Source organism: Gallus gallus, chromosome 1, assembly GCF_016699485.2.
Source record: "Gallus gallus isolate bGalGal1 chromosome 1, bGalGal1.mat.broiler.GRCg7b, whole genome shotgun sequence".
NCBI lineage: Eukaryota > Metazoa > Chordata > Aves > Galliformes > Phasianidae > Gallus > Gallus gallus.
In genome coordinates, this window is record NC_052532.1 from 93,731,183 (window position 1) to 93,758,842 (window position 27,660).

Genomic DNA, 27,660 nt, shown 5'->3' on the forward strand with positions numbered 1-27,660 from the left:
CTGACTGATGTCAGTAACTGAATAGAATTTTGTGAAAATAATGCAAATAAGACAAATAGCAGGATTTGGGTCTCCTTTATGTACATTTATTTCATCCTATTTCTCACATGGACAGATGTTTCATTACTTACTTAATTTCAGGATAGTTTTACTTCAAATAAGAAATAGGTCTGACTAATTATTTGTACTTAAGTAAAGATCTAAACTGTATGCCTTCCATGCAGGGAATAGAATTCAACACTATTTTTCTGCTTTGTCTGGTTTTAAGTAAAAACCTATTATTTACCAAGAAAACAAATATGTGTGTAGGGCAACACAATAAATCTTATTATTTGCTATAAGAAAATCAGTGAGATGGTTGGGTAGAATGTGACCATTGAAAAAGGTCTGGTAAAGCCTCAAAAAATAAATTGATTCCTAAATAAAAGATAATATAAGTAATTACACAACTATCAAGGCAATACTAGAGTATATTTGCACAACATTCTTCACACAATTCCTCCTGATTTAAACTTCAAAAAAGCTGATACCAATTTCATTGATATAATGAGAACAAACAGTATAAATCAAATGAATAAAGTCTGGAGTGATCTTTGCCTCTTGGATAAGATGCATTTAGACAGAGAATCAACTGTTGTGATGATTTATGTTAGCAACTGAGATGTATGCTTTAAGTAGCACTGTTAAAGCTAAATTTAATCCTACATTTCTTATTTGTTTCCTCTTTTAAAAGCAAAACAGAAACAACATTCCTCTACATTTGTAGAAGAGCGGACAAAGTGAATAAGTGCTCTCCTATGGAACTAAAAAATAAGGACAATGTCTTCGGAACACAGATGCAATACAAGTGAAAAACTCAACTCAAAAATCCCCTGGATATCCAACAGGCTACAAAGAATAGTAATGTTAATATCAATCTGGTGAGGAAAGTGAAATGGAGTGATAGGCATTTAAAGTACTTGCAAGTGTAGTAGTAAGGTAGAAAAAACTTTGAGCTACCAATACATCTCCTAGAATCCATTACATATACATATATACTTGTGTAGATAGTACAGTTGTACACTTCACTGTAACACTGGGACTATGATATAAATGTAATTTCTCCCTGAGAAAACTAAAAATAGAACTTCATACATAGTGAACATGGGGGAAAATGGCAGAAATAGCTTCTAATCCGCCATAGTTTTATATACAATGGATAGTACAAATCTTGCAATGTGAAGGCAGTTGCATCTTCCCCTTTGCTAGACAATCTCCTCTTTGGATATGGGATACTTCTTGGGAATTTACTATTTCTAATTTAAGGGTCAGGATTATTAAAAGTGAGGAGGAATGTTGTACTCCTCAGGGAGTACAGGGAGACAACAGAGGGATGACTTGCTTCTCCTTCTGCAACAGTAGCTGGCTTCAAAAATTTACTTTTTAAATATAATATTGCCACACACATCCATGCCATTCCCAATACCAAAGCAACTATCACAAGTACCCATCTAAATTTTGAAGGGTTATAACGTCAAATATCTAGTTACATAAGGTTAGTGGGGCAGCTCTGGAAATAACTTCATAATAGCAGATAACACTGAGTGTATCAGAGAAGTGGAAAAGTGGAGTACAGAACTCCATTCTCAACTAAATGCATTTGAATGAAGACACTTGGCCTACCTCTCTCACCTGCTGACTGAGAACTGACGTGTCGTTAGCAGCTCTGATAAGACCAGGGAGCCTGAAAACCTGCATTAACTGCTTCCAGAAGATACTGACAGCAATACCATGACCAAGATGTCACAACAGCACTTCTTACGAGGCCAAGAAGTCTTCATACTGGTGCTTTGATAGAGGAAATGCTCGTTTACATACCTCATGTTCAACAAATCTGGTCTCGTGCACTAAGTAACAGTATTTATGCACTGAAACAACAACAGTCAGCCTGAGGAGGCATCTTTGTTCTCTGTTTCATCAAATTCAGTGCCTATACATGATCTTCTTCAAGCTCAATTACCCTCTTTTCTTTCAAACCCCTCTGAACTAAGCTTCTTCAAAATGTCACAGAGAAATTCATGAACATGAGTGTCTTGTGGCAGCACCTGTCCAGTGGTAACACGAATCAAGAGCCTTCCTTCTATGCACAAATCCAACTATTTCCTCTTCCTGAAGCTCACCAAAAACTTACACGCAGTTTCTTCAAGACAACAGAAAGCATAAAAAGGACATAGAAAAACCATGGTAAAACAAAATACAAACAAAACTTCTTAACCTGGAGCTGTGGAGTCTCTGACCTCTTAGATACTATTATTTGACTGGAATGCTCTGAGTAGCCAGATCTAAGTGGGCCTTACATATGTGGTAGCTTGGATCAGATGACCTTAGAACATAAGCTGATCCTGCATGACACAGTAAGGATGACTTAGGAAGTATAATGTCTGCTTTACATCCTTTAGCAGAAGCAGCTTTGAATGAAGTCTGAGAAAATACTTACAAAGAGAACTGAATGAAATGTTTCACAGAATCATAGAATCACTCAGGTTGGAAAAGACCTTCGATACCACCAAATCCAACCACAACCTAACCATACTACTCTAATTCTAACAACCCTACGCTAAATCATGCCCCTGAGCCCCACATCCAAACAGTTTTTAAACACTTCCAGGGATGGTGACTCAACCACCTCCCTGGTGAGCCTATTCCAGTGCTTAACAACCCTTTCTGTAAAGAAGTGTTTACTGATATCCAACCTAAACTTACCCTGGCGCAACTTAAGGCCATTTCCCCTCGTCCTGTCACCTATTTATCAGTGAGAAGAGACCAACCCTGCTCTCGCTGTAAGCACCTTTCAGATAATGGAAGAGAGCAATAAGATCTCCCCTCAGCCTCCTTTTCCCCAGAGTAAATATCCCAATTCCTTCAGTCGCTCTTCATAGGGCATATTCTCCAAGCCCTTCACAAACCCTGCTGCCTGTCTTTGGACCTGCTCCAGCACCTCAACGTCCTTTCTGTACTGAGGTGCCCAAAACTGAACACAATACTTGAGGTGAGGCCTCACCAGTGCCAAGAACAGGGGAAGAATTACTTCCCTAGTTCTGCTCACCACACCATTCTTGATACAAGCCAGGGTGCCATTGGCCTTCTTGGCCACCTGGGCACACTGCCAGCTCATATTCAGCCAACTGTCCATTGGTACACCAAGGTCCCTTTCCATCAGGCAGCTTTCCAGACACTCTTCCCCAAGCCTGTAGGGTTGCCTGGGGCTGTTGTGACAAAATGCAGGACCTGACACTGGGCCCTACTGAAACTCATACAGTTTGCCTTGGCCCATCGATCCAGACCATCCAGGTCCCTCTGTAGTGCCTTTCTCCCCTCAGGCAGATCAACACTCCCTCCCAACTTGGTGTCATCTACAGACCTACAGAGGGTGCACTCAATCCCCTCATCAAGATCGTTAATAAAGATGTTAAATAGAAGTGGCCCCAGTACCGAGCTCTGAGGGACACCACTCATGACCAGCTGCCAACTGGATTTAACTCCATTGACCACAACTCTTTGGGCCCAGCCATCCAGATAGTGTTTCACCCAGCAGAGTGTACACCCATCCAAACCATGGGCAGCCAGCTTCTCCATGAGGATGTTGTGGAAGACAGTGTCAAAGGATTTACTGAAATCCAGGTAGACCACACTGACAGTCTTACCTTCATCCACTAAGCGGGTCACCTTGTCATAGAATGAAATCAGGTTTGTCAGGAAGGATCTACCATTTGTAAACCCATGCTGACTGGGCCTGATCCCCTGGTTGGCTCTAAATTGGTCCATGATGGTTCCCAAGATTATCCATTCCATAACCTTCCTGGACACCGAGGTGAGACTGATAGGCCTGTAGCTACCAGGATCATCTTTCCAGCCCTTCTTGAAGATGCACATCACATTTGCCAGTCTCCACTCTGCCGAGACATCCCCGGTTAGCCAGGACTGCTGAAGGATGATGGAGAGTGGCTTGGCAACTACATCTGTGAACTCCCTCAGAACTCTAGGGTGCAATTTATCCGGCCCCATGGACTTGTGAGCGTCCAGCTTTCAGAGCAGGTCCAAAACCATCTCTTCATGGATCATGCAGGGCCTATTCTGTTCCCCATTCCTATCTACCAGAGCAGGGGGCTGTGTCGCCAGGGAGTAACAAGTCTTACTATTAAAGACTGAGGCAAAGAAGGTGTTAAGCACCTCAGCCTTATCCCGATCCTTGGTCACCAAGTTGCTGTCAGTGTTCAACAAAGGATGGAGATTCTCCCTAGCCCTCCTCTTGCTGTTGATGTATTTATAGAAACATTTAATGCTTTCTTTTACCTTAGTGGCCAAATTCAGTCCTAGCTTCGCTTTGGCTTTTCTAATTCTCTCCTTGCACAGCTTCACTACATACCTGTAGTCCTCATAAGTAGCTTGCCCATTCTTCCAGAGACCGTAAACTTTCCTTTTGTTCTTGAGTTCCAGCGAAAGGTCTCTGTTCAACCAGTCCAGCCTCCTTGCCTGATAGCTCATTTTCTGTGACTTGGGGATGGTCAACTCCTGCCCCTTTAAAATTACTTCCTTAAAGTATTCCTAGCCTTCCTGAGCTCCTATGCTCTCCAAAACTACCTCCCAAGGGACCCTCTCAACCATAGTCCTAAAGAACTTGAAGTCTGCCCTCTGGAAGTCCAAGGTGGCAGTTCTGCTGATTCCCTCCATGGTTCAACAAGGATCGAGAAATCTAGCATCTCATGATCACTATGCCCCAGACAGCTTCTGACATTTACATCCCCCACAAGACCTTGTTTGTCAACAAACAGCAGATCCAGGATTTTGCTTCCCCTTGTTGGCTCCTTCACCAGCTAGGTCAAGAAGTTATCACCCACACACTCTAGGAATTTCTGGGACTGTTCCCTATCTGTGGTATTACAAATCCAGCAGATGTCTGGGAAGTTAAGTCCCCCACAAGGGGGAGTGACCTCAAGACCTCACCCAACTGTTTTTAAAGTGTCTTGTCCACCTCTTCATCCTGGTTGGGTGCCCTGTAGCAGACTCCCATGACAATATCAGTCTTATTGGCCTTCGCTTTTATTCTGACCCATAAGCTCTCAACCCTATCATCACCACCATTAATTTCCATACATTCATATTCTTTCTTAACATAGAGGGCTACACCACTGCCTTTCCTGCCTTGCTTATCTCTTTTGAAAAGTTGGTAGCCATCCATCACAGCACTTTAGCTGTGTGAGTCATTCCACCACGTTTCCGTGATGGCGACTGCATCATAGCTTTCCAACCACACAACGGCTTCCAGCTCCTCCAGTTTATTACCCATGCTGCATGCATTAGTGTAAAGGTACCTGAGCTGGGTCTCCTTTTGAGTGGCAGCAGCCGTAATGCCCTCATGGCCATACTCAGGTGTTTCCACAGCCACCAAGCTCACACCAACCCTTGTGTTCATCCTACAAAAGGGTGAGTCGTCCCCCTCTTCACCAAGACACAAGTCTGTGGGATCTTACTAGCACATCCCTCTCCTACAAGCACTGGGATGTTACATACAGGCTCCATTCTAGTGACCTCAGTTACACCCCTTGAGAGAGCAAGAGCTCTGACGGCCTGTTTATAGACAATCCTACCAAAAAAAAGGCCAGCAGAAGATTGTTTTTTATGTTTGTTTGTTTTGGTTTGGTTTTATGCTAACAAAACAAAATTGTTATGGGACAAATGTCTTCAGAGAGGAAAATGACTTCAGAAAGGAAAGATGAAGATCCATAGAGCCATAGACATAAAAGTACTGGATTTCAGGGAGATACATGCCAAAAGAGAAGGTCTTTCCACACACACGCACACACACACAAAAAAAGCATTCCATCAGCTGTTAATTGTTGTTTCCAATGCCATATTAGGTAATTGCCTACAAGTAAAATGTTCTACCTCAAAGGGAGTAGGATCAGATCTCTCAGATCCCTCTTTGCTGCTTAGAGCAATATGAAAAGCACTAGGGCAGGTATTTTGTCTTCTGCCACAGGAAATTAAAAGATGGGTCCTATGTTTCTGAGGTAAAAGATATGACATACAGAACTGAATTCTTGGAGGATATTGGGTACCTTCACCACAGGGTTATTGAGGACCAAAGGAAAAGTTGACTTCCTAAAGGTACAGTGCATCTGATTAAGAAGACTCTTAAGACACGCACAACTACAGGTTACAAGATTTTGCCTTATTACAGCATCAAACCCAGTTTACTATATATAGATTCAGCTTTTTATTCAATATGCAAGTGCATTTCTGAAATAAGGATGTGTTAATGTTCATAGATAAGTGGGGCCCATGAGTACTTCTGACTCATTTTGTAATTCCTATGCCTGCAGGGCAGTTTTTGTTTGAATGGCACTATGTGGGTATATGAAACAATTGCTGAATACTTACAAGATTATGCTTATTTGTTCTGAAAGTTTACTACCATGGACGTGTTTTGTTACATTGATTATGAAGGTCTTAAGCTCCTGACAACTCCTTACCACTGACCACAGCGTCACAGCAGAATATAAGACAATATAGAAAAGATTAAAGCTAATTTCATAGCATGCATGAACACAAGAACTGTATTTTATCATTTCCCCTTGCTCATTACATCCAAAGCATGCAAAGAAAAAAAGCCATGACTTTACAGAAAGCCATGCAAGAGTATATAAAAAAAACTGAGCTATAGTTTAATTATTGATTTAATCACTATAATACAAAAACACAACCAGTCAGATACATTTTCTTTCATTATTACTGCTCTACATCTTCAAGCCTGACAACTTATGAGGGCTGCTCCAAAAATAATGCTTCCTATTTTATTATATTTGCCCATCATGTCAGAGGTGGATGTTGGTGGTATGGCAGCAGAGGTCAAATCTTTCCACCAGTACTCTATTCCATTTTGTTGCAGTGCAATGGATAGCAGCAAAGGGTCAGTCTGACAGAATGGTGTCTGACATGGAAGTACATATGAAGCAAAGATGTGTCAATGAATTACTCCACGCAGAAAAATGGCATCCACTGACATCCACTGATGCTTGCTGAACATTTATTACCAATCATGCTTGTGAGCATAGTGAGGTGGTGGGTGGAGGATTTCAGCAGTGGTGACAGTGGGACACCTCCACTGATGGAGATTTTGGCAAAAATGCATAGCTAACTGTAGTGGCTGTATTTTGTAGCTGGACATTTGCTCTATCAAATAGGTATTGAGCTCTTTGTAGCTGCTGTAGTTTCCTTGGAAATAAATAGAAGGCATTACTTTCAGAGCAACCTATGTATATAATTAACAAACACCTTGAATGTGGGAGTTCTTAACTCCTGAATTGCATGTAACCAAACATTAATATTTCTTTTCAAATTTGCTGTTTGATTATGAAGCAACTCAACTTTATCTACCAGAAACTTCAAGAAGATTTTAGTAAATATGTCTTTTCAGGATTTTCTACAAACATATTTGTTCACAAATACATATGTATGTATATATAGATACACATGTATGCAAACATTTATAATGTATATGCACTTAAAATATTTTCTTCAGATTATATTTACCATGCCATGGCTTTGCTGAAATTCAGGACATGGTTTTGGCACAATTGACCTTAAATGTTTAACTCTGAAAGGTTTCTTTCATTGTCACACTGATTTGTGACCATCACCTTCCTGGTCTGAAATAACAAATCTTTGTAGAAATTTTAGTATGCTTTTATAAATTGGCACATCATCAGAAATAGTGAAGATCATATTATAGTAGTGTGAAAAGATGGGGGCTGCTTAGGAGACACGTTCATTTATGTTGTCTGTTCAGATATTTATGACTACTTCTAGAGATAAAAATTATAAATTACATTTACATATTTATGAGCAATTTTATGCAATATTTAAATTCCTATTAAAATTCCATTAATATCGCTATCTTACTATAATGAGAGTTGGAAACCTAACTAAAATGTACTTTGTTTTCTCTTTCTCCTAAATATCCCCTACACTTAAGCATCCAGCAAAATGCATACAGTGGTAACTGATAAACAATGAAAATAGTCTGAACTTATGGGCAATTAGAAAATTGGAAAGAAAAAGCAAAAAAAAAACCCAACACTTACCTATAATACCATAAGATCTAAAAATATCTTTGTCAGTTTGAACAGCAGAAAAAAAAAGAGAGATAATATGTGGGCTGCAAAACCATGCTTTGTACACTGAAGAGCGCAAGCAGGAACTCACCTCTAGCTTTGTTCTTTGTAGCAGCCACTGGAACCAAGAAAAAGATTGCACAAGAGGAAGAGAACAAAGATAGATTAGATAGAAGTTTGAGTAAGAAAGAATACAGAGAAACTTTATCGCTATTGATTCAAAGCTAACTAACACTGTTTCTAGGATTATTTGACCTACTTGAGACACTACGGTTCTACGAGATAGTTCAGATCTATGATTCTGTCAGAAGACCTGTGCTGTTACGCTGACAAAATATATCACAAGACATGCTCAAGAAGTATGGCAATGACCACTGAAAAATCATGTACCATTAATCACATATAGGTGAGAGCATACCCACACAGATTTCTGAATTCTAAACTTAAAGTACAGTTACAGCCTTTTGTAACTGCTTCTTGAAATGTAAATCTCTTGTAAAGCTATTTAAAGCAAACATCAGTCAAACTGCAGTTACTTCAATTATTCATAGTCCATGTTATATGATCATTGGTTTTTCCTTATTGAAGCATGTATCTTCAGATTGTTCTTGCACCCTGAGTGTGCATCCACTCATGTTAATGAATATGCAAAGCAAATGGAGCAGACAATACTTTAGCAGTGACCAACATTCCAAATCACAGAAAAAGAGGAAGGCAGAACAGCCTTTCTTATGTCCCCCAAAGCAACGCTGCTTCACACTACTATTATTTGAAAAGGCACAACACAGTCATAATAACAAAGACAGGAACTTAAAATGTTCAACTTCCATCTTCCCTGCCTCCCAAACTGGCAGAATAATTATCTTCTGTTTTCTGAGGCTCGTGGCTAATGTTACAGAATGTTAATCAGAAAGTGAAGTGAAAATACAGACACTCTGTTAGCTGTAAATTACATAAAATATACTATCTATACGCCTTTTCACAAATTCATTTGTGAAAAAGCATTCATGAAACAGGTACCTCAGGAAAAAGAAATCATAATTCCTCTCCTCAAAATTCTCTTCATAATTCTTTCTTGTAAAATGGAACTATGCTATAGTTCAGTGGTAGCTATACTCGTAATCAGAATACACAGAAAAAGGAGAAACACCAAATCCACCCTCTCTGCTTTCTTTGCTTATCTCATTCACATATGTAGGTTTTCAGTCTTTTTTTTTTTTTTCCCTTCCTTTTTTCACCAGTGTGGTGTCTCACCAATCAGTCCTTACTTAGACAAGTAAGGGGAGCATGGCGCTGATGTCCAAGTTGCATATATGTTGAAATTTTAGGGAAAAAAATAAAAATGAATTGATTTTTAATTTTATCAATGTCATTTCTTTAGATTTTTGTTCATCTTCACAGATCCCAATTCTACTTTTAGAGGCACTATTCTACATTGACATTGTTATCCAGGAAAACAAAACTAACAAAGCATTCCTGTGATACATTAAATCAACATTACTCCAAGGAATGATTCTGCTATGGGGAGGTGCAACAAATGCAGTTACTTCCACAGTGCTACAGTCTTACAATTAATTTTCCATAGGGCTATTTAACAAGGCATAGCTGCAAAAAAAAATCCAGTAAATCTTACACACACTAAATATCACTTCAGCAGTAAACAAAATTAATGGTGCCATTCTAATTTTATAGTTTCTCCTTCATGCAAATATAAGTTGATAATGGATGCATTGAGTTCAAACTGCTCATTTTCTTATTCTTCCCCTTCTTTCTCAGTCCTTAGAATAATATACATGTGAAGACATTAACAATTCAAGCCAGAATCATGATTTAAACTTAACAAAGGTCTGGAGAAAATCTCCCCAGGTAATTTAAAAGCAACAGGAGAATTTGTATTTATTCATTCAGAATACAAAGATATATAAGATAAGTACATGAAAATTATATAGGTACTGTAATTGTTCAGAAAAGATGTGTGTACACATACATAATAGTGATACAAATATTAAATATATGTATGCATTTATGTATATATTAAAATAATCCAACATTTTCTGTTTAGATGGCTTTATTTTGAAGCTTGAGCACTAGGTAAAGAATTATTACTTACCATCTATTAGTAAATAAAGAAAAGACAGAAATGAGGTTGTGCATAAGTGGAAGTAGGACAGGTTACTAAGCTTGTTAGACCAATTATAACACTCTGCATATTCACTGATAGAGAACTAGATGACAGTAACCTTCTTAAAAATGTCATGTTCAATACTTGTAAGTTTTTCCACTGACAGCAAGGTCCAATTACAAGTCAATTCGTAAAGTTCAAACTGCACAACAGCCAAATTAGCTACAAAATGTCTTTCAAAATATAATTCTGAACTAGCTGGAGCTGTTTGCATCAGTGACTTTTTTTTTTCCCTTATTGTCACTGATGCTGGTATTTCTTTTTCCAAAGGTGAAATATATTTTTTCTCTCTTCCTTATTTTCCTTGCTGATGTGTGCAAAGAGGATGTTATTTTTAAACAATATGTTTGGAAATTTTTATCTCTTCACCCTATTATTACATGGAAGGTCATAGGAGGAAACAAGCAGAGGTGTTTCCACTGAGCATCACTAACACTGAAAATTAGCAGAGGGAAGCTGATCTCTTGCTTAGAACACCTGACACAGGATAGCCCAGCTTTTCAAGCCCTTGGAGTCAGTTACAAATGTCCAGTGGGTTTCATGAAATGACATTACTTTCGCAATATCTACTTCATACTGTCTTCAGTAAGTCAATTATTTCTCTGCACTTCACATAACCACTTGTAAAATGGAGATAAAGTATTCCATTTATCTCCACCCTGACTTCCCTCCTGTACAGCTAAAGATAAAAACTCTCCAAGGCAGTGAGCCTCCTTCTTCTCAAAGTAGTATACTATCAGGATACTGATTAATTTTGAAACTTCTTTAATACAACTGAAGTGGATTAGAATGGCCAGTAATTATTTATGGGTAGAATGTAAGCTGAAAACTGGAATTTAGGTTACTTGGTTGGTATTTACTTTATCTGACTAACCTAACAAGTCAGTCAGAAAATGGACAAACAGGAAAGCCAATTACTTAAAATTTTTCACCAAGTTCAGGTATTTGTTTAAAAATCTGAACACATTTCTGAAGGCACTATTCTTTGAGCTATTCGACCCTATCTTTCTTAAGAAATTGATTCTGGATAAAGAGGCACGCTACAGAAAAAAAAACTGAACAATGACCTTTGTTGGAATTTAAGGAAGTTTTTAAAGACGAGAAGCTGGAATGAGAGAAGACAGACCACACTCTCTAAAGTGAGGCTGAAAGGCATGACACACTCTACTAGATTTCTAGGTAAGATTGAGGGAAAAAAAAAAATCTTAAGCCTGGGTTCCGTCAAGATTAAACAATATTTTCTTTTCTGAATTCTCTCCCAGCACACACAAAACAAAAGGGTTGGCTATTAGGGGAAGGTCTAAGTGTGAGAGAAATCACAGAGCAGCAAGAGTTCAAGGTTAGAGATCTCAGGAGATTCCACACTGAGAGATCAGCAAAGGGAATGAAAGTTGAACCGAGTTCTGAATCACGGCAGTTAATTTCCACAGAACTAAAGTTTTTTATAGCATCTTAAAATCAGAAAAGAAAAACATTTTTTCTTTAGCTCTACTACTGAGAGAATGTGTTTAAAAATCATTGCTTGTATGTAAAACGCTGGGTTCAATTCTCAGAAATTGTAATACATCCCTACTCTCAAATATCAATAACATATTGCTTTATTTTTCTGTGATATATCTTTTCAACTCATAGTTTTTTGTATGCCAACAATTGTTAAATTACATTCTTTGATAAATGGTAGTTACAAATTGTTCAATACTTTTTCTACTCTCAGCTGTCTCCATGCTGTTCAATTCTGCGGACATTTTCAGACAGATCTGATAAAGCATTTATTTCATTTTTCTCTTGTATGTGATTTATTATTTGATTTGGGATTTTGTCTTTAGAAAAAAATAAAATCATGTGCTTCCAATTATTTCAATAGCTCAATAAAAATAAAAGCAGGGAGAAAATATTTCTCCTAGATGTTCAGCCTGCCTAACTTTTTATTTCAGATAATAGAAAGAAAAAAGTGAAAGATTTGACATCAGCATCGCGTTCTCATTCCATCTATTATATGTATTAAGAACACAAATAGAGGAGAAACTAGTGCAGTATCTAAATGCTGTTATGATCAAATAGCTCTTTGCAAGAAAAGAAACAAGACAAATGTTATAAAGCCTTGATTTCCTCCTGAATACAGTAACCTACAGTTCTATCAAATCTGGAGGTCCTCTCATCTTTAATAAAAAAAATTAAGACATGAGCAGGCTATGGAATTAGGCATACTTAGTCCCCTGTATTTTTACTCCAGTCTTAAAACCATTTGCAATGATGGAATACCAAAAATAACCCAAAAAGTATTAAAAAACATCAAAGCATATTCCAAATTTTCAAAAGAGAAGGTCTAATTCTTACACTACTTAATTTAGAATTTTCCTTCCAAATTTACAATAATAATGCCAACAACGTTACTTTTCCCTTCACTGATGGATCACTACTTGTCATTTAGGTCACCTAAATGTTATCTCTGCTTGACTAACTGGAAAATCTCCTCTGTGTGACAGAAGGCTTAGTGGGATCATTTTCTCAAAGGAATAATGCAAATTATTATGCTCCCACAAACAGTTTTCAATGGGTAAGGCACCCATAGAAAACAAAGATATGGGTACATGCTGTAATGCAGCATCCTTTGTAGCCTCCATTTTAATAATAACATTTTTCAAAAGCTACTGATGGAGAAAACCACCATAATCACCAAAAAAACCTAAGTGGGATCTTGGATATCCTGCATCTAGGAAGATATTGCTGCCTTGTCTCCAAGATGAGATGATGACAGAATCATGGGACCTCGGGAGTTCTTTGAGAATAGAATTGAATGTACAAAAATAATGTATAATGTATCCACCCCAGTTAATGTCCCTTCTACACAGTAGGTTTTAATCTACAGGCAAGACAGATTTAAAAAAAAAAATTAAGTCAATCTGCAGATTCTAATGATAAAGCAGTGCCACAAATCCTGACATCTAGCAAATCTAGAAACTAGAAACCGAGTACACATTCCTGGCAATAATCCTCAACTCTTTCGTAATTAAATGACTAACAAAAATCAAAATAACAGCTGTCAAGTGCATATTCACTGTGCTCTGTGATAAACAGACGCATTTGAGAAGATGCTTTTAAAGCACACTCTTCTGTATATAATGCAGCAGCTCTAGAAACTCTATACAATTATATTTTATTTGATGAGACTTTGAACAGCAATGTGAAAAATGGGCACAGGTTCCAGCATTTTGGTTTTCCACCCACCAAACCACTCCAGAATTCAATGCTAGGAAATGAAAAAGTATTTCCTGGTGTTCAGTATATCTCATTTGCAGGCCACCAGAAAACAGATTTGTAAAACAGCAATTAGTGAACACAGGCAATGAGAAGAAATTCATATACTGAAATGAAACAGCTAAAAGGACTAGGTGTCTTTCAAGCTACCTAATATAATGCTAAATTCTTTAAATAGTTAAAAACTGAGACTCAATTATCACATGCAGTGATTTTTTATTTTGTTATATATAATCACAAAATACTCAAGAACACACAATTACATTTTCTTTCTTAAAAGCAGACTGTAAATATAGTAATTTTGTTCTTGATACATATCATAACTGGCACAATGGAGATCAACAGAAGCATCTTATAATGCAGACGTCATTAGAGTTCAGGATTTCAGCTGAAGCTGATTCACATTAACAGTCAAAGACACATAACACAGTACATTACCGTATAGTGAAACTTAAAGATGATAATCATGCCCTAGAGGCTCCTCTTAAAGGCATCTAGATAACATGATTTGCCTGTCCCCAGTGCCAACTTTATTATAATACAACTGGACATACAATTTCTATTAGCAATGCAAGTTGCACGGAAGCAATTTCAGCATAAGTTTCTATAAAATATCGCATGAAATTCACTTGCAAATAAATTATATAGACTGTAAACAAGAGTAATACATTTTTAAAATTTCATTTCATCACAGTGACAAAATCTTTTAAGATGGAAATATAAAAACAAAAACAACCTCAAAGCAGTAAAATGAAGCACTCCATAAGGTTATAAGTGTGGTTCTGTCAGGCAAACACAGATGCACTCAATTCTGCCCTCAGATCTTTTTACAGGCATTTCAAAACTTAAACCGTAATTTTGATTTTTGATCTAAAAAAAAACTTTGATTCAGCAGGTGAACAATCACAATTTTTCATCACGCAAAATGCTCAACTTGTGTGCTTATGTCAGGTCTCCAGAAAGAGCAGAAAGGAAATGGTCCTGCTTGGGCAATCTTGGCAAATTGCTTTAGAACAAACTGGTTGACATCAAGCAGCTAAAACTTTTTTTTGGGGCTTAGGTTTCTTCTCACATCTGCAGATCAGTGCATGCAAACACCTCAGACTGCCATCTCCATTTTGTTCAAACCAAGAGTAATTGTGACATTCACAGTTGGTTTAAATTTTTATTTAGTAAAACAATGTATAATCTATCCTATATTATTACAGGAAGATACTTTGTGAGTCTAATATGCTCCTATGTATTGTTTTCCCACACATGGACCATAGCTCTGATAACTCACAAAGTCTAAAGAGTTACTGTCATTGAAAACAAGCCTTTTCATAACTAGTATGAAAATAGAAACTTACAGACAAGGGCAAGAAACCAGACTGGAATACAGGTTGCCCTTATACTACCTGGATGCACAACTAAGTCATCTACTGTAAACCCTAAGAAGGTCTTGGGAAGGAAAATCTATTTCATTGTAGTTCCTTTCCTTTGTTGCTTTGCGCATATTTTAGTATCACAGCCCATGGGATCTCTGCATTAAAAGCATTACATCGCATCCATTATACATCACCTGTATGAAGTGCTTTCTTAATAAGGTTAAGTTATGTATTAAAGGACATCAGAACAGCAAGTGAAGCTTGTTGAAACAAGTACATATCTTAAAGGATACAGAATCAAGCCCTGACACGGAAAATAAAGATTTTTAAATTCCCCAAATATTATTAAATTTGTCTTTTACAGACATTAGAGGACAAACTTAAGACAGGATAATTAACAAGAAACACACAAATAAATTAAGTGTAAAGCTCTGCTGATAGAATTTTCATAAATATAGATGGATACCAATCAGTATGTTTGGCACCTAAGCTCTTCTGCAGTTGGAGAATGGAAATTCTAAAAATGACTTCTGAGTGATTATCTTATTCAGCCTTGAAAAATGCTACACAGAATTTTTGTCATAATCTCCTGCAGTTGTTAGGTCAGGAAATACACTGGAAAGCTTTACTCATTGTCATGACCTGATACCTTGCAGGCATTCTTCTGAGGACCTTCTAGAGAGAGTAGCTTTCAATATTATGGAAGATAACTCATATGGAACTAATGAGTCTTACAAGATAATTTAGAAATATTAAAATAAATGCACAATTGAGGAAAGATATTTCTGAAAATAGATATGTGTGATGATAAAATTTAAGATCTGTTTCAAATACTATTACATACATTAAGTTCGAATGGGTCATATACGTTAAAATTATACATTCATTTCTGAAGAGTAATGAAAATTTTTCACATGAAGTTTTCATTTATCAAACAATCTTATAAATCTTTACGTTTACCTACAGTGTAATCAAAACATTAATACAATTACATTTTTAATATAGATTTCTGTATTTTTATGGAAAGAACAGTGAAGATATAATAGCGAATCACGTTTTGATGGGGTAAGATAGTGAGATAAGTTGAGATAATATGAGATAACAAGATAGTGAAAGATATGCCAAAGTGGTATCAACTACATTCTCAAACACACCTGTTTTCAAAGATCCAGTCATTTACTCTCCAAAAACATGGTACCAAGACAAACTGTTTTCCAAATTAATCATTTTGAACTCCAAGCGACAGACACTGATAAAATCTCGAAAACTAAGTCAAGGATTGGTAAGAAGTTTATATATATAAAGATGAATTAAAATTGACAGACGGCAAAAAGAAAAGTTCTTCAAAGTCAACAAGAAAAAATAATAGCTGGGGAAGTATAAAAGACTGAATCAGAGATAAAGTGATTATAAAAAGAAAAAGCAAGATTTAAGGAAAAGAAGGGAAGACTAAGATAAGGATCTAGATCAGCCAGTTCAGACAACCAAATGCATACGAATCTCAAAATGTTGAACTCGCAGTCACCTGTATTTTCAGCATTCATTACTGAAGAAGTATTTCTACAAGTGATAAGAGTATAAGAGATAAGTGATCAGAGTATATACATTATCTATTCAAGATTCTACAATAAATACAAATGACTAGTTGGCATAATAGCACGATGAGAAAGTTCTTATCTTACCAACAATTACTTCCTTACTGTCATTAACATTAATCACTTCTGTGCTACTTGCTTCTAACACTGTTACAAGATTGTTATGTTACTTACATTAGGAAAAAGAAAATACTTCACATATTGTATTGTATATGTTTATTGTACTTCTTACTCCTCTCTCTTGCTTCTCATATTTCTTTTTACTTTTTTTAGTAAAGACACACAGTTTAAAAACATACGAATACATACCAAATTGTATGTATGCATATCACGTTTTATATACAGATTTCAGATATTGTATACACATTTTAATATATTCTTATCTAAGATAACCGTATTTATTATGTAAATATGCATTAAATACATACAGCTTCAAATTATATATATTCACATTATATGTGTATATTCCACAAAATAATATACAGAGCAATATGTGATTTACTATATAATATATGTGTGTTTATACATAAACTTTACTGAATGTGAAGTATAATGCATAGTGGTATGTTTGAAAAACAATTAATAAAATCAGTGTAAAGTAATGGAAATAATTAACTGAAAAATGATAAATGAAAATACTTTCATAGCATAACTCCTCAAAATAGTTATTATAAGAAATTGAAAAAACTAACAAAAACCTCAAACAATTAGATGTAGTCAAAGTGACTTTAGAGGAAATTAAGCAATTCTTATACTACCTCTCTTAATTATGACTTCTGAAGCATTCTTACTGCTCTTATTTTGTGATAAAAAAATAATTACAGAAAACAAGCAATATGCAAACCCTTTGAACTGTAAAAAAAACAAAAATCCAACCAAACAAACCAAATAACATTATTTTGAGTCTTTAAATTATTCTGATTTATAACATGAGTTTTAAAGTGTCCTGAAAAAACACAGTTGATAAACAATTACCAGAGGTATTTCTCAGTAATGTGTACTGAAATCTTCTTGGAAAACACAGCAAACAAACTCTAAACTAGCTGACAAGACAAACAAACAAACTACTGCATAGTTCTCACTTATTCCTTGACATCTCTGCCACAACATGCACCTTCTAGCCAGAATTATTGCACAAATACAATGAGCTGAGCCCTTTGTAGCAGCCTAGTGCTTAAATATGTAGTTTAGCTTCAGTCATCGTTGGAAATTGAAAAAAAAAACATTTTGAAAAACCCCATAGTTTATAGCAAAACTGATGGATTTTGAGAGAAAGAATGCAAAGGAGGCTGGTGTCACTATGTCGGTTTTGCTCTCAGAGCATAGCCAAAAGAGATTTGTAGCTCAGTGAATGAGAAGCAGGAAAGCCTCCAGCTGTGAACACATGCTCTGAGATACTCACCCAGGTCCTTAGCAGCTATCTGGGTAGTTCTCCAAATTACTGTAACATGCTCAGGCCTTGCCCACCTCTTGGAGCAGGCCAGCATAGACAGTAAAGACACACACAGAACTATTCTTCTGCTAGGAAACACATGAAACCTTTCAAAGGATAAGACAATTTCTGAGACATTCACATATGCACTTTTTTTCATAACCAGTACAACTCTTCCAGTTTAGAAAATGTTTTCACATGCAGTCAGTCACAGCATAAATGCAAACTGGCAATACAGCTATGACTACCCCTCCTTAAAAATCTCATAAACCTTCTCTTCAAAGAGATTATGAATAATATGGACTAAATAATTCATGGCACTGCAGATGCCAGTCCAAAACGCCTCTTGCTTTTTAAGGTTTCAGTTTGTAGATGTGTGATCAAAAACCTTCATCAGTCATGATAGTGGCATTTGTACTCACTCCAAACAAACCACATTTGCATCTGAATGTTCTTCATTGAAATGAGAGATATAATATGCAAGCCAAGTTTCAACTAAAAGGCATTTTAAGCTATTTAAATTCAGTCAAATTAAAGGTTGAATGCAACCTAAATGTCTACTCTCAGAACAGTAATTTGACACATCGTAAGTAAGAACTAGTTTTTGTTAGAATACCTCGACACTTGCCTAAGAAGTTTACACAACATCTTAGCAGTACTGCCTCTTGAGGAGTAGTAAAGTCCTGTATATACAGTAATGAAGCAAAGAGAAACTTAATACTCCAGCTCAAAGACTTTACTTGTACACACGTACAGAAAACTGAGAAGTTAAAAATCTTTTCTCATGAAGTCAATATTAACCTTTATGAACACAACAATCAAGAACTTCCTACAATAGTTTTGAACAAATAGATACCTGCCTAATATACTAGATTCTCACCGTGTTTTACGAATCACATGTACTAGGAAGGTGATGGTAATTCTTGCCACATCCACTGCATAACTTTACCACTAATACTTAGAAGTACTGCAAATAGGCCCTCTAAAAATGTCAAACTGAAGAAATCAGAGCATAAATAGCTCAATCATTCCACGTGGAAGAAGTCATGGGAATTTCATCTTATATTTCAGGATATGTTAGTGAGAGAAAAAACAGTAGAACTGGATTAAATTTTTTTCTTGCCAAGGGAAATAAATAAATAAATGCAACTCTCAAATTGATGATAATACTCATTTTTTAAAAGCCTACTAAGAACATAAAATGACCTTCTCATATGAACTTTAGTAGGTACAAATGAGATAATTCTTTTTAATTGTCTGGGCATTTTACTGTAAAGCCTCTACAAAAACCAACAAAAAAAATACCACCACCACCACCACACAAAGTTTTCTAACTGCATTTAGCAATAAATCAGACCAGTGAAAGAAGGCAATTATCATGTATGATCCCATACTGAATCACGTTACAGTTCAGTCTTTTAATCTGAAGTATATCTCTGGTTGTGGGTTGCTTTTTTTTTTTTTTTTTAAATAAGAACGTACCAGTTTACTTCGCAGAAAAGCCCACAAGCAAGTTATCCAAAATACATTGTGTAACTTGAGGTTCTTGTTTTATGCCCCTTAAATTTAACTAAGTAATTAGTATTTACACTATACATAAGATACACTACCATAATCCCAGTCATCCAATCTTATTATCTTTTGTATTCAATCTATATGGATGTTGAAAGAATGCTTGATTATAAGAGTTGACTAATTTTTATATGGAAATATGTTTACATAAACAAAAATTATTTTCTTTAATGTTCATACTCTAGAAATCAAGACTATTCCAAAGCACAAAGGTACAGACTTCACAGGAAAACAACAGGGAATGACTTGTGGCAGACTATCACAACATAGCACCAGCAGTATGAATGCTAATGAATAAAGCTAAGGAATTATGCTGGAGCGTCATATATTGGAAGATGACACTGATGAGGGCAGATGTAGAAAAATGATTATCAACTGCAGACCCCTAGAGCAGCATGAATGAAATCACATCCTTGTGTTCTGGGAAATAAAAAAGGCAACTTAGAAATAAAGACAGCCCTTAATTATCTAAAAGTAAATTGGGAGCAGCCCACGATAATTCAGAAGTGGCATTATTACAGAACACAATGCAGAGTTAATTCAGAAACCAGTTTGTTCAAAAACATCAACAGCTGGGTTTAATAATAGATACGATGAATCAGAAATGAAGAAAAGCTTGAGACAGAAGATGATTAAGTAATTCCAATCATACTATTAGATTTACAACTAAACAATGGCAAAGAAACTATATGCTAAAGTTATTTAGATAAAGGAAAACAATAATTTGTATTGATGAGCTGCAAGAGTGTAAAAAAATTTAAACATCTACACTATTGTTTTGTCTGGTTGTGGTTTAGATAGATTTGGTTATGCTATTAGCAGGGCAAGAGGTATCCCTTCATTATTTTTAAAATAGAAACTGGCTTGACACAGGAACAAAACATCCACTTGAATGAATAATAATAATAATAAAATCATTTTAAGTTTACACTTCTCTACATACTGGTACCTCTGCTCATATTCAATGAGATCACCTGAAAATTCTTCCAATGGTTTTATAATTCCCTTGACATAGAACATTTAAATTCCATTTTCTACAGGAAAGCTGGGGAAGAGCACAATCAGACTATGGGATAAATAAAGGTACTACCACTGGCAAAGCAAAAACAGTTAGTGGCTGCAAATTTAGTTACAATAGCTAGATATTTTATTAGTAGAATTCTAAAGTTAAACTTTGTACAATGTACGGTCTAATTTAAATATAAAAAGCAATTCATTATGAAGGCTGATCTGTGCTGTGCCAGCTGCAGAGCTCTATAGCAGCAAATGTGAGTTTCAAAACACCCATATTTGATTCTGCAGTCAGCACAGTACAAGGAGATTGCAAAGCTTCCCTCTAAGAACTATGTAAATATTTGTTTAAACTGTCAACCAGTAGCTTAACAGTAAAATGTTCTCTCATATATGCTGTTCTTTTAATACTGATTTCCAGCAAGAAGAAAAAAAGTAGCTCTAGGATGAAAGGAATAACTTTGAAAAGATGGTGTATCACAGTACAGTTTCTGAAACTGCTGCATATTTTTTCCACCTTTCTTCTTCTCCTTTCACTCATAAGGGAGGCATACATGCAGAAAGACAGATTAGCATGGCATTTTCTGTTGTTAACCATTATTTTGGTAAGTTAAAATTTCTATTTGCCTTCTTGAAAGTACGGATAGAATAGCTTCTAAGGTCAGCAATTTGTCTACCACAAAACAGTGAATACCAACTACTGTATGTTGTATATAAAAGTAACTTTTCAAGTTAGATTCTCTTCAGAAAAAGGAAAAGAACAAGAATGCTGACAGAAAAAATTGCCACTCAAGGTAAAATTCAGCTGTCAGACATGCATGAAGCTGTCAACAAGGAAGTAACCAGAGTGTAAACTTTTGTGCTCAGAAACAGCTTACTGCAAACATGCATGTTTTCTGGAAGTGTTAACAGCATATTTGATTCTTGCTATTTTCATATTCTGCATTTTTTAAGACAGGAACTGAGAACATAAATAAAGTTTGCAGAGAGTCAATACTGCATATTTCATCTTGTGAATGATAGTTCAGAAACTATTTGCACTACCACACATACTTCTACAAAACTTAAGAGCACATAACACACATACATCTCAAAGACAGAAGATGCTTTTGAGATGATGAATGAATCCATCTACATGGACGTATATGACATTTATTTGTTGAAACCTAATGTTTTTGTTCAACACCGATATTCCTTCTGTGATTCTGACGTTTCCTTTCGTGACAGACTTTTTTTCATGCTATTATGTTTTTCTTTCAAAGTCAACCAAAGTCCTTTTGTTGACTTCAAGGGCTTTGAATCAGAACTGTAACCTAACAGACAAAAAGAAAGAGACAGGGGAAAGGAAGAAAGGAAAATGTTTTGGTCTGTGCAACATAAACATTATTTAGTCCGTAATTGAAAAAAAAATATTTTAAACTAAAGGTTTATATTCAAGAAATAATTCAGGCTGGCCAAGGGAAGAAATCTAACATCCACTGAATATGACAGATATTTCTATTGACTTAAGAAGGTTGAGTCCAGAAACAATTATATCCTATTATATGATTGAAAGAAAAATATTAGTGACTTCGGAAAAATAAATGGAGACAGAAAACAGTTCTGAAATAATCTGTATAATCTGTTAGCAGCCTTGGCTGTAAGAAATTGTATTTTTTTCAGCATCCAATAATGTACCAATTATGAGTAGGCACATGTACATATTATTATATGTTTATCAGCTAAGATAGATGTTATTAGGCAAGGTAAATCACTAATACATTTATGAATAGCATTATCAGAGATGGTATATCCAACAAATAAGAACAAGTTCTTTAAAGACTTATTATTCATGAGTGATGACATACAATAAGATTCAGGTATCAATATGCAATCACTTGCCACAGCAAATAGCTAACTCATGAAGCTAACCCAATAAGAAATACATAATGGATCTTAAGAATCAGTTCAAACAGCAATAAGATGTTCTGGCTCTCAGCATGTATTGTACATGGTTGATAGGGTGATCATGTCATTAGGTTGAGAGGCAGTTCAATTCAAATAGAACTTCTCATCCTCCAGGAATCTGGAGTCTGTACCCAGGAAGATGTCTATAAATGCCATGATTTTACTCCCTGAAATGTCAAATGTTATTTCACACTTTCACTCTAAAATTCAGACGTATGGAGAGGCAGCATATAGCTTTACCAAGGACTGGTATTTCTAGAAGTTACACAGTTCAATCAAGTAAAGAAAACTGTTACTCTAGGTTTCTTCAACTGAGGCATATGAGGTCATTATATGCATAATAAACATATCATTACATATAATATAAATATATGTTGTTGTTCTTAAAGCTTAAAACCTGAGTGCACAGACATCAGAAAATGGAAAAATATTAATAATAACACCAAGTAATTATAAAAATATGAAATTCAGAGCACTGGGGAAGACATTAAAGGCATAGTATAATAGTAATGAAGACAAATATCAGAAGATAAACATCTTGACATGATGCACTTTTCCATACTAAGCCTTTTTTATACTTAAAATATAAGATTTTATAAAGTCATATAGATTTATTTAGTCCATAATGACAACTTGATTCAAGTGCCCCTAAATCTATATGGAATGTTATCGCCCCCATCCATCCCCCAGCCACAGATTCTCTTGCCAGCATTAGTGCAAATGATGAGCCATGTGAAAGAACTGATGCAGCTGAAACCAATTCTAGATGCAGTTAGTGCTCTGGATGTACTTCTACTGTACATTTCTTCACTGTATAACCGGTTTTATACTTCACTCTCATAAAAAGCCACACTGCCTACTCCCCTCATTTTAATCTGAAACTATTACATGAAATGCATTACAGCTCTTATAAAAAAAATGTAACTATCAGATATAATCTGTTGTGTATCATAAACAAAAAGGAATGCTAACATAACTGAAATAAAACAAAAATAGTACAAAATATCTTTCAGCAATCAGGAGATAATTGAGATAAAATTAGTCACCCCAATTAAATTGCTGAATTAGACTGAAGTTTAACTTCAAAGTTTTAAGTTCAGATAGTATGTGTAAAACCTATCTTTCATACACCTACTTTAGATAGTCCATAAAGCTAGTAACATGTATAGGCTTATTACACAGTTCTTTTTTGATGGCAGTAGTCCAAAATTTGGCAAGGGGCTGAGGGGGGAGAAAACATATATACAGTCAATTAATTTATTAACTGAGAAAAAAGACAACAAAATAGTGAGGGACACAGTGAAAACTATCAAATTTATTTTGAACTTTATTCCCTGAGAGTGAACAATCTGGCTCTATGAAATGCTACTAAATTCTCAGCTGCAAAAAGAAGCTATTTTTCCAAGGCAGTGTTTAATTAATTTGCAGAATAACTGCTGTGAAAGTTCATTGAGACAAATATTGAGGCTGCCTTTTTAAAGGGTTGGATAATCTTGTGATGATAAACAACACTGGCAGATTTGTAAGCAAAGACAATGATGTAGGAGTAATTAAATATCATGCATCAGAATATAAGTAGAATCCTTTGGCCCCAAGTACAGCATAGACTGTTATTAACAACATTTTATTCACATTATAAATCTAAACTCCTAGGTGAATTACGATGCCTAACCCTCCTCTTAACTTATTTGCCACTGACAAGGGCAGCATATTGGACTGGAGAAACCCCTTGTTTGACTCCATCTGACAGGGCCTCTGTTTCCAGGTGAAGTCCTACAATGCCATAAAAGTAAATGCAAGTATCCCACAAACTACCTTCACTTCATCTAACTCCTCAGGACCATACCATCATCACTGCTATCCATATAACAGCAGTAAATCATTTGAGATAAATAAAAATGCGGATGACAAATTAACCAATACAAGGAATGCCTTTCCCTGTCCCAAACACTTCAATGAGATAAAGCTTTAGAAAATGTAAGCAAATACCACTGATCCAGCAAAATAAGTAAATAATGGAAAAGGGAAGAAAAGTGAAAGAAAGTACACACACATATGGAAGAAACATTTAAAAAATGTCATCAAATCTGACTGACCTTTCATTATGAAGAAATTTAGCAAAAAGCCTACATCTCTACACAGCACATTTCACAATACTTCATAGTATGCATACAATGATGAGAAAAACCCTCCAAAGTTAAGTTTATCAATACTTAGTTACAAACAGTTCAAGGAGAACATCAGCCACTTATTTATAAGATGACAGTTACACCCTGATCACTTTTTCTATCTATGGCCAAATATGTAATAAAATACAAAATACCAAAAATTATCAGTACTTTTTTAGTTGAAACAGTATTTTAGTTGAAACTGTTTGAAACCAGTGGGTCCTTCCCACATCTCCCCACCAATAGCAAACACCACAGCTAAAGAAAGTAGCAAATAAAAGCCAACGAAGTAGTTACAGTGTAAACATGTAAATGTGTTTCAAGTTGTATGCAATACTCTCAAATGTCCTCGGGCTTTCAGGAGTTGCCAGCTGCAAATGCACAGGAACAATACACCCTTCTGAGTCTCTCCACGCTTTCTGTCCTCAATGAATTTAAAGTATATTTATATTCAGAGTTAACGTAGTAAAAATAAGCAGCAGCTTCTTGTGGCAATTTTCTACTCAACCACATAAACACACAGAAACCCAAGCCATTAAGTAGAGAATATACCTGAAAGAATTCGCTGTATTTTTCTATTCTTTGAAATAAAAGATTATCTGTAATACAGATTAAAAAAAAAAAAAAAAAAAAAGGCAAAAACAGACTAACAAAAAACCACATAGGAGGACAAAACAAGAAAAAGAAGTCTTTTGTTAACAGCTTTGTTAGACTTGGTTAAAATAGATTAATGTGATTACTGATAGCCCTGGTTAAAACACGTTAACAACATCCTATCATCCATTTAGGTTTAAGAGAGCTCTTCACAATTACTAACAAGGTCATGATGGAGAAGGTACAGTTTCCAAAAGATTCTGGATACAAAGCTTCCTTCCCTTCATTTACCATTTCTGTTCAAATAGTACAAATCACATCTTTTACAGGGCTCCTAAGTAAGCAAATGTAATAAAACATGTTTTGATTAGAGATTCATGCCAGATGAGCTCTCAAACTGTTCTATGGCATTGATAAACCTTCTGTTATGATCCAGGACAAGTGATAGGCGGAGGTAAAATCTTGTTGGTATACATGGAAAAAGTGAATTTACCATAAAACAAAGAATAGCAAAAAAAAAAAAAAAAAAAAAAAAAAAGCAGATTAGCAAAGTGGGTAGCTCAGAGTTTTCACTCTTGCTGTTCCAAAGTCTCAGAGAGCTGTGAAATAAATTACAAGTGTGCAGTCAGTACAGCAGGGTGGCATCTCGAGACTGCTGTGGCTCATCAGAAAACATTGGCATCCATCCATCTTCACCTGAGCATTATAACTCTTGTTAAAATCCAACCATGATTTCTCTCTTGTGCTGAGCATGACAGCAGATGTGCTAGCCTCAATCCTGCCACCATAACACAAAGAGCTAGGAATCTGCTCACCAGCTAGAGCATTAGTGCCATCGTTAGCAGCTGTAGCCTACTTTCCTTTAATAACTTCTACATAAATGCTAACATGGAATCCTTTGAAGAGTCAGTCACCTCAGGCAATCATCATTTCAGAGGTGTCATTACAGTGGTCTGACCTTGCAGCAGACAGATGGAAAACTTCTGTTTTCATGAGAGTAGTCAAAGACTAGAACAAGCAGCCAGAAAGGTTGAGAAAATCTCTGCTTTTGGAGATACTCAAAATTTGTTCAGGCCACAGCAACCTGATCTACATTCAGAACTGCAATAGCTCTGTTCAGGGGGTTGATCACAGAACTTCTACAGCTCCTGTCCAGCCTAAGTAATTCTATCACTAGGTCCAGAAACAACTACTCACATTCCTTGCAGGAATCTCATATTCAGATGTATGCTCCTGAACTTCAGCTCTATCTTGGGTATAAGAATGACGTGTTGGGCACACAAAGAGATTAAATGGACTCCAGCACTCAGCAGAAAATCATTATTTTATTTCACATAAAATTACAGTTTTCCTAATTCTTACTGATTGCCTTGAAAAATATAAAGAAAGAAGTTACAAGTACCACTAAATTAAGTTGAGATTAATGACATTCTTGAGTGTAAAGAGTTGAGTTAGCATGGCAGGTTTTAAATGCCTCCAGAGAAGGAGACTCCACAAACTCTCTAGGCAGCCTGTTCCAGGGCTCTGTCATCCTCACAGTAAAGTCCTTTCTCATGCTCATATGAAACTTTCTATGTTCCTGTCTGTGACCATTGCCCCTTGTTCTGTTGCTGGACACCACCAAAATGAGCCTGAGCCCATCTACTTGACACCCACCCCTTATTTATAAGCATTGGTAAGATTGCCCCTCAGTCCCTCAGTCTTCCCTTCTGCAGACTGAACAGTCCCAGGTCTCTAAGCCTTTCCTCATAAGGAAGATGCTCCAGACCCCTCATCTTTGTAGCTCTAAAATAAATAACTAAACAAATCAGTTTACCTACTTCTTCCTGCTTTAAACAGTGTGTGTGTGTGTATATATATATATATAAAATCATTCTGCTGCCACACTTGCCCACTGTTTCAAATACTCACATAATACAGCCATATTATCTCAGATACACACTGAGATTAGCCTTCTCTTTCCAAACAAGAAATAGTAGTAAGAATCTGTAAGACAATTTTTGCTTAAAATTCATAGAATCACAGAACGTTTTGAGTTGGAAGCAACTTGAAAGATTGCCTTCTTCCAAATCCCCTGCCATGAGCAGAGACATTTTCTTCTACTAGACCAGATTTCCCAAAGCCCAATTCAACCCAACTTTAAACACTTCCACTGACAGGGCTTTCACAAGCCTTCTGGGCAACCTGTTCCTGTGTCTCAATTAGCTTTTTATTAGCAATTTTGTAGGATTTGATTCTACTTGTAGTCAAGTGTTTCTACAATAAATATAACACAGAGCACTCAATTACTTCAGCATTGCTGTCAATACATTTGCCTTCATTCAGCAGTGTATTTGACTTCCACAGGTAACATATCTGATTTCCTTACACTTACAAGGTGC

The 27,660-nt window shown here is 36.0% G+C and overlaps 1 protein-coding gene across 4 annotated transcripts in view; it reads right to left on the reverse strand.

The window, feature by feature from the left end:
• CADM2 (cell adhesion molecule 2) overlaps positions 1 to 27,660 on the reverse strand; it is a 655,431-nt gene that overhangs the window by 240,922 nt on the left and 386,849 nt on the right. For 2 of the 4 annotated variants that reach the window (XM_015298395.4, XM_040651259.2), the window contains exon 2: positions 8,245 to 8,271. The exons of the other annotated variants lie outside the window; for them this stretch is intronic. In XM_015298395.4, coding sequence (XP_015153881.1) covers positions 8,245 to 8,271 — 27 coding nt within the window. The remainder of the gene's footprint in view (positions 1 to 8,244; positions 8,272 to 27,660) is intronic. 4 annotated transcript variants of the gene reach the window in all.